The sequence below is a fragment of the Cynoglossus semilaevis genome, chromosome 9 (assembly GCF_000523025.1).
Source record: "Cynoglossus semilaevis isolate Cse_v1.0 chromosome 9, Cse_v1.0, whole genome shotgun sequence".
In the NCBI taxonomy this organism is placed as follows: Eukaryota; Metazoa; Chordata; class Actinopteri; order Pleuronectiformes; family Cynoglossidae; genus Cynoglossus; species Cynoglossus semilaevis.
Genome location: NC_024315.1, coordinates 7,845,855 through 7,860,438, shown reverse-complemented (window position 1 = coordinate 7,860,438; position 14,584 = coordinate 7,845,855). Strand labels below are relative to the sequence as shown.

General features: G+C 40.6%; 1 protein-coding gene across 6 annotated transcripts in view; it reads left to right on the top strand.

Moving 5' to 3' along the window:
• Positions 1–14,584, top strand: part of klhl5 (kelch-like family member 5) — a 37,866-nt gene that overhangs the window by 10,036 nt on the left and 13,246 nt on the right. For 3 of the 6 annotated variants that reach the window (XM_017035373.2, XM_025058283.1, XM_025058282.1), the window contains exon 3: positions 11,339–11,527. In XM_017035373.2, the coding sequence (XP_016890862.1) occupies positions 11,373–11,527 (155 nt within the window). In that variant the 5' untranslated portion in view covers positions 11,339–11,372. Of the gene's footprint in view, positions 1–5,870; positions 7,266–8,554; positions 9,624–11,338; positions 11,528–14,584 lie in introns of those variants that run through there. The other 3 variants (XR_003050526.1, XM_008316953.3, XM_025058281.1) reach the window with 3 other exon arrangements.

The window sequence follows — 14,584 nt, the reverse complement described above, 5'->3', positions numbered from 1 at the left end:
AGAGAGAAGAGGGAAATGTATCTGTTGTTTTTATTTCCATAAATAATTCAGCTTGTGTATTGTCTTCTGTTGCGTGCAGCTGCAGAATTCATGCCTCAGCGATTTTAACAGGGCCACATGTGCACCTGTGCACACACACAACCATAAGTTAATATTTAGGTTCTTTCAGAGTCAGGTCTGTGGAATATGTGAACGGTGGATCATTAACAGCAGATCATTCATAATTTAATACTATTATACTGTACTATTACAGATGTCTTTGTCTGTTTTAATTTTCTTTTCACACACCCACCTTCTTAGTCTTAAGCTGAGGCCAAAGCCTCTTTAATGTTTTACATAAAGATCTACTACACATTTCTGAACATGCACAGCATTGTTACTTTCAAAGTGTCAGAATTCACTATACTGATCTGTTTTGAAGTTGTAAGTTTGACATGATAAATCTTAATATTGAATAAAGCGTAGTTAGCTTTAGATAATGCAAATCTATGAAAAAAAAACATTAAAAATTGTTTAAGATGTGACTTCTGTCAGATGAAAGGAGTGTAAAAGAACCATTATCTTCCACTCTTGGACGACTGCTGTTGTGGTGGTGCCTCCTCATCTACTGCTAATCTTTCATATTTTAGCTTTGACTTTGACACTGAATATGGATTTCATGCTGCATTGATCTCACAGACCGTCCTTGTTGAATTTGATGCTGCCTAAAGGCACAGTGTGATTTGTTGGTGGTGGTATAACCTTATAACATCTACTCATAAACTTGGGATTGTTCTGCGAAGGCACACTGTCATGTCATGAACAGGTGTGCACACCAAGGCCGAGTGTCACGGCTTCAGAATGACTGGAGAACATAGTTTATAAACTATGTACTGTACTCTATTGTTGTGCTGTTGTTTGGACTTGAGTGTGTGGGCAAATACACAATTTGCTAAAAAGGGAGATAGCAGCGATTGAGTTTAAGAGTTGAGTTTTAATTTTACAGCAATTTATGTTTGTGTGCCGTTAAGCACCGTTTTGTTGCGTTATATCAAGAAAGTCATTTTACATTCAGTCTCTGCTGTGGTGTGGGCTGAGTTGATGCAGAAGACCTGGAGGGATAACATCAACCTGACCAAAAACACTGTGCCCAGACCAAGGGTTTGGGAACACAAGGTTTAAAAACAAGTTCACTGATTGTCATAGAAATATAATAATGATTAATAGTTATTAGCAGATCTTGGAGACATCAGGAGTAAAAGTTAGCCATTTTGCGGAAAGTATGATGCTGAGGGAGCTGAAGTAGAACTGTGCACAGAGCCCATTGTCATCTTCATCACCATTTGAAAAAAAAATACAGGTGTACAATTGTATAAAAACTTTTTTTTAAATATGGTTGAATTTCGCTTTCTACCTCCCTCTTTAAAGTAAATCTGTGCTTGTACGTGAGTTTGTGTTCTCAGGCAAAGTGCTTTTGGATGGAAATGGAGAAACAATTTTCTCTCTTTGAAGCAGCAGTAGTTATGGATCAATGTGATAGGGCCTGTGTGTGTGTGTGTGTGTGTATCTTCTTGTAAGAGTCCTGCAACTTTACCCACTGATCCAGCGCACACAGATGTAACCCCCCACATATACACACATACACACACACAACTGTCTGGTTTTATACAGAAGGTGAACCTTAGTCCTTCATACTCTGTGCAAAACTGTGACACACTTTACTGTTATGTTTTATTCAACATAACTGTAGAGAGAAAAGATAATGTAAGTCTCTGTGTGTGTGTGTGTGTGTGTCTGTTCCTGGTATTGCTGCACTTCTGTGGACATTTTTAAGGGGAAATACAGTTGTTGTGGAGATGCTTTGTCCTTGTAACACAGTGCTGGTCCCTATTGAGTGAGAGTACAGTATTTAGGGACCAACCTAGTTAAGTCTGTGTGTGGACAAAATCCTACTGGAAGCAGTCTGGGTGTTATTGAACCTGCTGGGGTTTTTTTTTCCATTTCACATCACATTTTCTAGTTGTAGTTTGCACTCGTCTCACTCTCCTTCCCATCACTCACTACATTCTATAAGACACCTCCCCTCATTTCCATGCACACAGGCCTTTTCTTGTTTGTACCAAATTAATTTTCTGTTTAATATCAAATTCTCCAGATCGATATAATTGAAATCACAAGCGCGCACACACACACACTGGGCACAGCTGGCTTGTCAGTGTGAAGAGGTAATTATTTGCTTGGCCAGTCTGAGCCTGTTCAGAGTCTCAAGGACAGACTCGCCTACAGCCACTGTACCAGTCAACACGCAGATTAGACAAGTGTGTATATGTGTGTATTTATATGGATGTGTGTTTGAACTTTGCTTTCTTTTGTGTGAATGCATGCAGAATGTATAGTGAGTGGATATTAGTGTATACCTCAGTGTCTTTGAGCCTATTCAGAACAGTGGCTCTACAGCATTGTCCCTGCAGGTCTTCACCAAAGAGAATCACCGAGCTTTCATCAAAGGGGGAGAGGGAGAGAGGATGGGGAAAAGGAAATTGAGGTTGGGAAAGAGATGGGAAAGAATAAAGGTGAGGGAGGGTGGAAATGGAAAGAGCGCTGACAGAACTGAGCACGATGAAGGGGAGAAAATGTACAGAAAGAGAGAAGGTAGTAGGAATTATAGAGCGGTAGAGATGCAGTGGAGGAAGGGGTTGGAAGAAGGCCAGCAGAAGATAAACATCAGTCATGAGAGATGAGTTGATCATCACACTTGGGCCAGACAGATAATGTTTTACTTTCTGGCCCCATAAAATATTTTTTACGACAGCTTTCCCCAGATGACTGCTACCTGTTTTTATTTGCCTCTGTATTTGTGTTTGCCTGTATGTGTGTGTGTTTGAATGTTTAAAAATGACAACATAAATGTAAATGGGATTTCTGGGTTAAATTTGCAGACTCTCTTGAGTGCCTGCATGCTCTGTGTGGTGTAAATGGGATTTCATGGTGTCATTTTAGCTGTGTGTGTGTGTGTGTGTGTGGGGGGGGGGGCTTCTGTACTGTTGAGCCATAAAGATATGCCAGAGAGTTTTGAGTTACAACCTTGGAAAACAACAGTCAGGAGACCAATAAGAGTCAGCAGCTCAAGGAGGCTCCTGCCAAGTGACCAGTGATTAGATCCAAGTAGAAGAGACCCCAGCTGAAAGACCCATCACTCCTCAGATTCATGTCCCCCCAGAGCCTCATCCTTACTGCCCTTTGTTAGCCGTTATAAAACAAATAATTTATTAGGAGTCTGGTTTTTGGATTTATGAATGTTACCTAGTGTTGATCACAAAAAAAGTTAAAATAATGGCTTCGGTTGGGGTGAAATAGATGGAGATGAGGTGTCAGGGGTGATCCGTGACAGAAGAATAGCAACAGATTTGAAAAGGAAGGTCCATAAGACACTAGTGAGACCTGCTATGATGTATGGTTAGAGACAGTGGCTGTTGTTGAGATTTTCACTGGAAGAGACCAGGATGGCAAACCAGGCAACCCTAATCCAAACATCTATTGTCAAATTTTAGGAAAAAAGTATGTACTGGACCTCAGTTTGTTGTTTTAGCTGATAGGAGTGGGACACAGTGTCCCTTGTGGAATGAGATTGACTGTTTTCCTTCTGTAACCTTTATTTGGCCTCACCGTCCTCCTGTAACATCTATCACCTGATTGGTGATTTTATTTGTTTTTTATCCAGAATTGTAGAAAAGAAAGAAACTAAAGATATAAAGTCACATGAACTCCGTTCTGTTGATTTCTCAGCTGCTGCACCGACAAGACAAGGAGCTGTTTACTGATAGCAGTTAAAGGACCATTACAGTACCCTTAGCACAAGGATATATTAGCACAGAGTAAAAACACTTAAGTCTTTAAATATTTAATTAAGTAGTTTTGTAAAAAAAAAAAAGAAGTTTGTAAGTGGCCCTGTGTAAATATTGCCAAATTGATCAATTAAACCAATGAAATTTTTGAAGTCACAACTCACCTAGCTGGATGTAATAAATATTTATTTTTAAAGTTGTTGTGGTGATCACAATGTGCAATTTGATGCTTTGATCCATAGTGAAAAAAGAAAAAAACCAGCCTGGATCCCTGTACCCCCCCACCCCCCATATTAACAGTGTAGTTTGCTTGCATGCCTCCTTACAGCTCATACTTGTGAGTGTATGTGTATTGACTTGGTAGTATTGATCAGATAGAGCAGCAGGGTGGTCTTATATTCAGCTGTCAGTTCATTCAGGAACCAAAGAGAAAACCCTATGTTTCTGGTAGCAGAGGGTTGAAAGTTGAGGGTAAATAATTCGTATCCATCTGCTAATTTGAGCTCATTTATTTATGGAATACCAGTCTGCAAACCTGGCTGTTGGTCGACAGAGCCAATTTACGAGTTACACAACTGCCATCTGTATGATTTATAAACTGACCCCAGCTGTTTGACATATTGATTTTTGAGTATGGCCCACTAAAGCATCCCTCCCTTTGTGTTGGGCATTCATCCCACAACATACTGTGTTCCCGCTGCACAGCTCTCTTTTATCCTATGGTCAGCCCAGGGTTACTGCAGAAGTTCTGCTGCTGGTCTGCTGGGTTCTCCAGGCATCTGGATGGGATTGCTCCCACAGGACTCACTCTCACTGATCATTATTGTCTATGAATAGCTGCTGCATTGCAGATGGAGGGAATAGAGAGAGGAGGACAGGTAGATAGGACACAAGAGTAGCATTGCAAAAGAACAGTGGTCTGTGGGAACGAGAGATGGAGCCGTGTGAGTGCGTGCGTGCGTGTCTGTGAAACTGTGGCAGGGACATGAGAAATTTCTTTTTCAAGGACACTGGCTGTGGTGATTTAAACAACAGATCTGCACATCCTCATCTTGCAGACAGGCTTTTAAATAAAGTAGGATTGTTGGTAAGAGAGAGAGAGTTTGAAAGGGAGAGGGAGAGAGATGGAGTGAGACGTGTAGAGAACGGTAAGAGTAGGCAGGGAACAGGCGGAGCAGAAATGAGGATGATAAAGATGAAGTGTCCTTTGCCTCATTAAATTTCAGAGTCTTTGAGGAACACCTAATAATTGCTGCACCCTCACAAACCTTAGTGTTCACTCACTTACACACATTGACACAGATACAGGGTTTTATTCTTTAGGGAGGAGGACATGGTATTGATTTAAAATTATTGTGCCGTGTGTACCTTACTTACTTTCTCACACTTCACCTATCCCTGACCCTGTTACTGTTTTAAACAGATAGTTCAGGCCTTTTGTTAAGTGTGAGGCCTGGGATATTGACAGACATTTAGTGATAACCACAGCTGAAACTTTGGCACGGTCTTCACTCAAAACATCCATCCAACCATCCATCTTCGCTTATCTGTTAATAGGTTGCGGGGGCAGCAGTCTCCATGACCGCCACCCAAATATCAGTGCACCGCACCAGCCCCTCTTGAACCTTCCTGTGGGTGGTGAGTCCATTGGGAATCGATGTTGCCCAAGAGGTGAACCCTGGGGTTCCACACCAATGAGACATTGCCTCTGGGCCAAAGCGCCATTCACTCAAAACATCATAATTTAAATACTTTAAAGTGATAATAGCAATATATTGTAGTACTCATTTAATAAATATATGCATATTTGAGTTAATTGCAGTTAATTGTTACAGTAGGAAGCCACATATATTGCAGTAGCTGCCAGTTTGATTCAACAGACCACCTACTGTAAACACCAATGTCAGAATAGCATCTGGAAAAAAAATAACAACAAAAATAACTCTGATGTTGTTTTTTTTTTTTAAATCTTCCCATCTATTAATGTCAGAATAGCATCTGGAAAAAAAACAACAAAAGTATCAATAACTCTGATGTTGTTGGTTTTTTTTTTTAATCTTCCCATCTATCGTCTGCTGCCTAATCCTGTTAATGTATGTGGAGTCCTGGCCAGTCCTGGACAGGTCAGACTCTATCAAAGAATCACATAAGAGACAAACAACTCAGGTTGCCTAACAACCAATGGGCTCTGCAGATCGATTCCAGGCTTGGTCGTTTATATGTTTCACCCTGGCAACCTGGCTGCTGGTTGGTAGATGGCTAAACTTAGAGTGCTTTGGGAGATCACCCTGACCATAAATGCACCATATACGACCATACCATGTACCTACGGTCAATCACAATGACCAATAAAACCTCATTTTCAGCCTAGACGTTTTTGGACTACTACCAAAAGAACATCCACACATATGCATAGTGTACAATTGTGGGTCTAACAAAACCAGAACCCTGTTCTTCACATTTTTTCAAAGCCCTTGTAATGACTTTTGTCAGTTGTGCACAGGCATCTATTGAATGAGGGCTGTTTCTGTGGCATGCTGAATGTGGGTGATTATACTCGTGGTCCAAGTATTATTTGGCCGAGCTGTGACATGATTCTTTTTTTTCTCAGTGGAAAATGTTAGTGGTCTGGTTTGTGCATGGAAAACCAAGGTTGAAACTCATGAGTAGACCCCCACCCCACCCCCGTTCTCTGTCCATATACTCCGCTGTGTTCCGTTCACTCCCTACAGTCGCGGTTACCCGCCGTGCGTTTGCCATCACTTTAATCGCTGCGCTGTAACGGCAGAGCGGCACCAGCTCTCCCCGCCATTTCCTTCCCCCGAGCCCTGGAATGTCGAGTAGCGGCTCGGGCTCTTCTTCAAAGAAGGAGTTCGACGTAAAGCAGATCCTCAGGATCAGATGGAGGTGGTTCGGTCACCCCGCGGTGCCTCCGCCTCACGCCCCGCCGTTAGGAGAATACTTTGCCGGAAGGAGAGCAGTGAGCAGCCCCGCTGAAGGAGCGTCGGTTACCGGGAGCAGCGGCTCGGTTTCAGCTGGCGTCACTCTCAGCTCTGGCGGTCACGGCGGTCTGGTAGCCAGCGGCAGCGCTGGCTCTAATCTGTGTCACGGAAGCCCCGGCAATAGAAAGTTTGCAGAACCGGCAGGGAGTCGCCTCAGTGCGGGAGGAGCGGCTGTAGGAGCGACGGGCAGCTCCTGTCCACGCTCCTTCAGCCAGCCGGAGTGCAGAAGCTCAGCCGCGGGGCTGTCCTGGGTATCACCGCCGCCTCACCGTCGCTCTCGTCCGTTGACAAGCATTCAACCTTCCGACGACACTCCAGTGCCTCCGCTGGAAGCTGATCCCTCTGACCGTGTCGGAGCAGAGGAGGAGGTGGCTGCGGGAGTGGCAGCGGCGGCCACTGAGGAGAACAACCATCCGGAAACTGACTCCAGCTCTTGCAGGTACGAAGGTGGATGTGAGGGACTTAGTTTAAGCTCACTTACTAAGTAGGAACGTGCAAACTAGGAAAATAAAAACAAAAAACACTCATTCACACATGAAATGACTGAGCAATATCTTTAGTTGAAAATTAATTTTGAAAAAAAAAGCTACTTGTAAACAAGATCACCGGTGCGCGAGTTGCCATTCCTGGTTGATCTTTCTGTATGGATTTTGCATGTTCTCCCCGTGTGCGTGCGGCTCCCACAGCCCAGAAACATGCTTGATGGGGAGTAGGTTGATTGACACTATGAATTGACCATAGGTATCAATGTTATGTGATGTCCACATTTACCATTAGCCGATTACAAACACAGTTGATTATCGACTGTTTTTTTTTTGTCAATTTAGAGCAAAAATTACTTATATTGACTGTTAAGTTCTCAATGCTGTGATTTTTTGGCTGTTTTTTAAAAAGATCAACTGCAAGCAATAATTTATACTTTATGTACGTACCAAAATAATGTGATTTATCATAATGTGTGTGTGTCAAAAATCTAAACCTTCTAATTATGTCCAGTCACACAAAAAATGAAATAAAAAATGTAACCTAAAATGATTAATTAATTTAGCAGCCAGTTACACACTCTTATTCAACTAATTGTTGACATTCTAATTGTAATTATATTTCTAACAATATAATATTATTTAAATTTCATTTCTATTCATAGCAAATCAAAGTGAAATGCTATTTCCAAGCTAGAGAACAGTCATACAGTATGCAGTAGCTGGAGGTTGACTCACTAGAGACAGACAGAAGGAGGGAGGAAATGATGGCTGTGTACCTTTGGGAATCCATGTAGTCTAATGAGTTCCACTCTCCCACCTCCTGACGAGCTCTGCCAACAACATTCTGTTATAACACCAACACAATTGTTACAAATGTGAATATATGATTTTCTTAAATTAATTAATCGACTGCAGGGAAGATCCCCACATGTAGTTGTATTGTGTTCTGTGCGTGACATTTATAATGTCTCACCATCCTCCCTGAAAGTATTTGATGCACTGCATTATTATGTCATGCACATGCAGTATGGAAGCTGTTGAGTTGGTGTGTGAATGTAGTAATGACAAGGATGTCGTACATCATTGCTTCCCATGCAGAATAAGGTTATAGTTTTATTGAAAATGATTATGTAGTGAAAAATAAATTTAGCATTTTAAATTCCATTTAAAATTATATAAACGGAACATCCATGCATCTATGATCATCCTGCAAATGTGGTGCATTTTAATGACCAAATCACTTGTTTACTTATCAAAGCATTGTTTTTCTTTCTCTTTTCATCCTTTTTGCAAAAACCACCACATTTCTTTCATCATAAAACAGTATTTTTTAAATTTCATGTATCTGAATGTCTTACATTCTTAAACATCAACTATAAAAATGATATAAATTCAGCTCTCAGGGTCTATTGTCATGCAGAGTTCATCATAAAGTTAATCAGAATCCATCACTATTAGCAGAGCGTGCACTATGCAGCCTCGTTAGCAATGGTGAAGACAGAACACTTGATAGCATGCGCCTGAACACATTCAGAGGTTATGCATTGTGCACGTTCATATACAGCATGAAGCCATGTCCTTGCACATGTTGTGGTTGCCATACCAACACGAAGATAAGTTTCTGCAGTACGTGTAGCTCCGTGCAGGCAAGTTTGGTGATTTATATGAGTATGACACTATTTATCCTCTCCCTGTGAGAGCAGCAAGAACATAGGTGGCAGAATCCCAAATGGCATCATGAGAAGGGACGCAGGCTGAATTCCAGAGTGGCTGAAGGCTCAGCCCATCTCATTCCCTTCCTCGGGTTCTTAATCAACCCATCCTCCTGGGATTTAATCCCAGTGTGCTTCCCATACCGACTCTCTATTAGATCACTGACATGATCCTCTCATGCATTTCAACTATTTGTGATTTCTGGTTGAGGCACTCAACACAGGGTGTTACATGATCATTATGTGATATAATGGTCGTGTTTGTGGTTGGTTGACAGCTGGGCGAAGGACGGTGTTTGGTGCAGTGGTTCAAAAATTGAGCTGTTATGTTTTTTTTCCTCCCAATCTTCTTTCCTTCCTTCCTTTTTTTCTTTTGTGTCTGTTCTTTTTTCTAAGGTGTGTCTGTCAGATTCAGTAAAAGACTTGAAATGTCTTAGTGCAATCAAACTAATCTCTTTTAGTTGTGTTAAAATTAACATTTCATGTGTTTGTTTTCCTGTGTCACCTTGTTGGTTGAAAATAGAAAATGAAAGAGGGAGAGAATGAAGCAGAGATAGAGGGGGAAAGAATGTAGGCGAAGATGGATGCTGAGACAATGAGGTGAGAGTCCTATGAACTGAGTGATAGATGAGATGAGATGAAGATCAAAAATGGAGGAAAGGAAAGAAGATAAATGTGGAGAAGCACAGAGAAGATGAGCACGTTGCACAAAAGGTGTAACTGGAGCCTTTAAAACCACTTATTATTGACAAGTCATTACTAATTTATATTTCAACCTAAAAATAACTCCAAATAGCATATTTCTAACTTCAACCCTCCAAATGTAATTTAATATTCCAGTTTTGTTTATGTAACTAGTTTTTTGCCTTTTGAGCACAATTAGCTTTTTCTCAACTACAAATTGATATTAAAAAGTCCCTCCTTTCCTTTGGCTCTATCTGTTGTCCATATTTATTTAAATATAATGAAAAAATCTAAAACAAGCAGACCACAATGTTCAGCCTAATAAAATTCAAAAGCAGGTTATTTTATTAACAAGTGACTGTGCACATTTCTTGGTAGACGTCATGGCAGGAGTCTGCAGAGTCGGTACAAGTTTGGATTTCATATTTTATTTTAGCTGGTAGAGCATTTTTAGGCCATTTTGGAATCAGTTAACCAAGTCTTTAAATAGAAATACAGCTAATGCCTCCAGTTGGCCAATATCACTGACAGATGGTAGAGTCCCAGTTACTCTCTGCTCTCTCAGAGTTGTTGTTCAGAAGGAAAAGAGAAATAGTAGTGCCAGGCCAAAAGAACACTAAAAGCACACCAGGTAAAACCTATTATCTCACGTGCTAATAGCAAAACACAGTAATATCGCTGTATTCTTTTGCTGTTTGACCAGTAGGGAAACCCCCTCAAGTGAAGGAGCAGTCCCTCTGTGGAAAAACAATAAGACACTTTAATCAAGTCCTACTAATTAATGTGCTGCCAATGGTTCATCTTATATAGTTTCACTGTAGCAGCAATCCAGGTTAGAGCATTGTGGGCCCATGGTTGGTTGAGCAAAAAAATACGTGCAATAAGAAATGTATTTGACTGTACAGATATTGATCAAAGCACTGATGCAGTTGTGTTTTATCACAAGTAAAACAAATTAGTATGGAGAATCAGGTCTGTAGGATGTTTTATACCAAAACATAAAGAACTATTTATTTTCCTTTGCTGAAGTGAAATAGTATTTGCTTCCAACCTTTATTTATATCGTTATTATTATGGTGTTTCACAGCCAGTTACATCCCTTCTGTCGTTAAATTAAAATGGAGGTAGCTCTCAGGTTCCCCTAAATGAAATGCTGGTCTGGGAGCCATGCTGGCTAATGATTTACAGGCTGTGTATGCAGTGTTTAACGGTGACGAACATACATGCACACACCTATTGTTTCCTCACATACTCACACCTCATCAGCTCTGAATAGATGAAGGATGAATTCAAAGCCATGGACCCGAACACTAAAACCACCATGTTCTATCAGCGGAGCTCCCACAGCCGTTTAACTGGCAGCTCATCTTTTAAGTGAGCTAAATTTATCAGGCCATTTACTTCTAGTAATTGAACCATTAATGTGCTTCTGGTGACATACTGTATTGAAAAGGCGATCAAAAAGAACAAGTACATGTGTGACAGTGTTCCACAGAAATAAGGATACAAAGCAGCTTGTGCAGCTTCCTGGACATCTGTTACTTTGTCCTTAATAGAAATCAGCATTTTTTTAACTTGCACTCACAGCTTCCTTTGCCTGTCTGTCTGTGTCTATGTCTCATTGTTTCCAGAACGTCAAACAGCAGTGCCACGCTGTCCTCGTGCATGTCTATGGAACCCTGTGCATGTCCAGAGGAGTCTCTCTTCACCGCCATGTCCCACGCTGACGTGACCTTCCGCAAGATGGAGGGCTACCTGAGGAACCGGCAGCTGTGTGATGTCATACTGGTAGCTGGAGACAGGCGGATACCTGCACACAGGTAAGGACGAACATGGATTAACTCTGATACTGCTAAAAAGGCAAAAGGCACTTAGGTTAGATGTAGTATTTAACAGGTTTCAGGTAAGTTTTCCAACGTATTCCAGTCGGTTTTTTTTTGTTTTGTTTTTTTTTTAGTCTCTCCCTTTTTGGACCCTAGTCTGTTTCATTATCGTGAGGGCATTTAGATTATGTTGCCAAAGTGTTTTAGTCCCTTGTAAGACTTCCAATATATTTCATTTTATATTAGAATTTATTAGACATATTGCTTTCAGATGTCTCTTTAACCCTGGTGCACATTTTCAGTCTCAAAGTCCTTTTTTGTAGATGGGGTTTTGTCTAGATATGTATACATATATGTTGCTGTCTATTTTTAAACTTAAAATTTTGAATTTTTTTTCTCTCAGATCTTTTATGTCTGCTGTTTTCTTCAAGTTTTCTTCTCTTTGAACTCAATTCATTCCCAGTTTTGAATATTAAAAATAATGTTATAATGGGTTGTTTGGAACTTAAGCACTTCACTTAGAACATAAACCCAAGGTTGAACTTATTTTAGAGTAAACAATATTTATTTTTTATAATTGTAAAAGGCTTCTCCATCAGGCCATGTCTCATTCAGAATTACTCCAGAACATTTCCTTGAGCATACATTTGTTGATTTGTCGGTACACGTGTATTTGTATGCGTTCACGAATCGCTATGAAGCCGTCACATCTATACACACTACACACGGTCCAGTATCTGTTGTTTGAACAACTGTAAATTCAGGAAGGATTCCTTTAACCTTTGTAAGTTTTCTGTGTCACACATTATAAATCCAGCCCGACTGCCCATACAGATACATTTTCCTGTCAACCACCCACCAGGCTCCACGTTGCACTGCTTGGTTCCTGCTGTTCTCTGAGCATGTGGTCACTGGTGCAGCATCAGACTCCAACCGCAGCTAGATGAGACAAAAGAGCAGTCCTTCACCAGGCAGTAGAGTTATTTTCTCTCACTGACTTTCTCTCTGCCTCATTTAGTTTAGTCCTTCAGGCGCAGATGGTGACAAACAAAGACTCCGCTGTACGAGAATCCTAATGGTGAATGTGAAGAGTGTGTCGGCATCTGCATCTGTGTGCTGGCTCTGTGTGTGTGTGTGCGCCAGTAGAAGGGCAGGAGTAAGACATCTTTGTCTTAGAGTGTTTCATTTGCCATTGATTTATAGTATGTGGAGGATTAAAGTGCATTCAAAAATGACCCACTGATTCTTCCCAATCTATGACCTTAACAAAAGGTGTCTTGTATTGTACATAGCTATATTTAGTTCTTGTTGTGTGTTGTGTTGTTGCATTGTCAAAAATGATTTACCATCAGTAACTTAAGTCCATAATGTTTTTTTTTGTTTATTTAAATATAGTTTAATTTTTTGGGGTAGTGGTGGCTTAGTGGTTAAGGAAGCGGACTTGGGTCTGGAAGGCTTCAGGTTAGAGTCCACCAGCTGCCAAGTTACCACTGAGGTGCTCTGAGCATGACAGCGTCCCCACACACTGCTCCCGTTAAAGCTGCCCACTGTTCACTTTGGTGATGGGTTAAAAGCAGAGGTCACATTTCGTTTTGTCCCAATTTTTCCTGACCATACTTGTCTAGGACATGTTATACTTGAGGAAGTATAAAATGTCTCTGTCACTATGTGATACAATGGTAAGTCCCAAGCCGAGCAAAGGCAAATGCTAAGATGCAATAAAAAGAGTCTTACGAAGCTTTAAACAGACCAATAAATTTAGAGCAAAATTATTTCAACAAATTATAGATAACTTATAGATCACACAAACATTTGGCAGCAATTGCATAATAAATGTTTTCCTCTGGCTGTAATTACATTCTCAGTTTATTCTTTGGTTGTAGTTCACTCACACAGAGGTCCCTAACCTTTTTAGAGCCACAAGTTAGCTTCATGTAAGACAATATTTTCAAGAAGCAGCCGAATCAAATGTCGCTGTAAATCTGCACCTTAAGTAGAGCTGCTGGATAGTGTTCTAATGCAGCTTCTTTCTTTGGAAGTTTCATCTGCTGTTTCCCAGAGCTTTTTTAAGAATCTCTCAGAAAACGATGAATATTTACTTTCTATCAAGAGACATATATAAGGGCAAGGACAGTTATAATTGAGAGAGATAGTATGACATTTTCCCAAAGAAAAAATCTTTCTCACATATATTAACAAAGTTATTTATTTTTTCTGTGTAGGCCAGTAAAGATTGGTGGCCAAGTACAGTTAGAGTTGTAATTAGGCACCGCAACATTAAACTCTGCTGCAATGCCTTCATGTCAATGACACTGTGGAGGTTTTCATGTTGTTCATGTGTTAGATGTTAGGATGATTCTGTCTTCATCAAACAAAGAGATTGTTGTTGTTGTTGTCCTTATTCTGGCAACAGTATATGCTGTGAATTACAAGTTCTCTCTTATAGTTATAGTGTGTACAGTCAGCTATTAGTCAAAGTTTTTCCAAAACTCCCCCAGTTGTTTTTTCCTCTCTCTGTTTTTCCATTACATTATATCTGTACCACGCAGAACATCCACACTCAGATAATGTTCAGTTTGCAGCGCTTGCCCTCTTTTCCTGAGTCTTTGGCTTCTGTTTCCTGCTCTCATCACCCCAACATTCTGTCTGCTCTCTGCGTTTTCCATTTCAATGCAACACACCGGCTGCCATGTTCCTGTCTTCACCGCGCTGCATTTGTATTTGTGTGTAAATAACACACCACTGTATGCTGTTGTGCTTTTTGACTCACCCACAGAAACACAGCTGTTCATTATTCATGTGTACAACATGCAAACACACAGTCTATCAGTGCTTCAGGCTATCTGTCAGAATCTCACCCAGTAATGAGATCATCTACATGCACATCTTCATTCAATAAGGTTACACATACACAAACACATGTTGGCTTTTTAGTCAACAAATGGCATTCGGGGAAAAATAACCCATACGTTCAAAAAAAAGGATCCGTACAGATTCTCACATGGTCCTTCATTAAGAATAAAATGCATCAACCATAGAAAAACAAGACCAAAA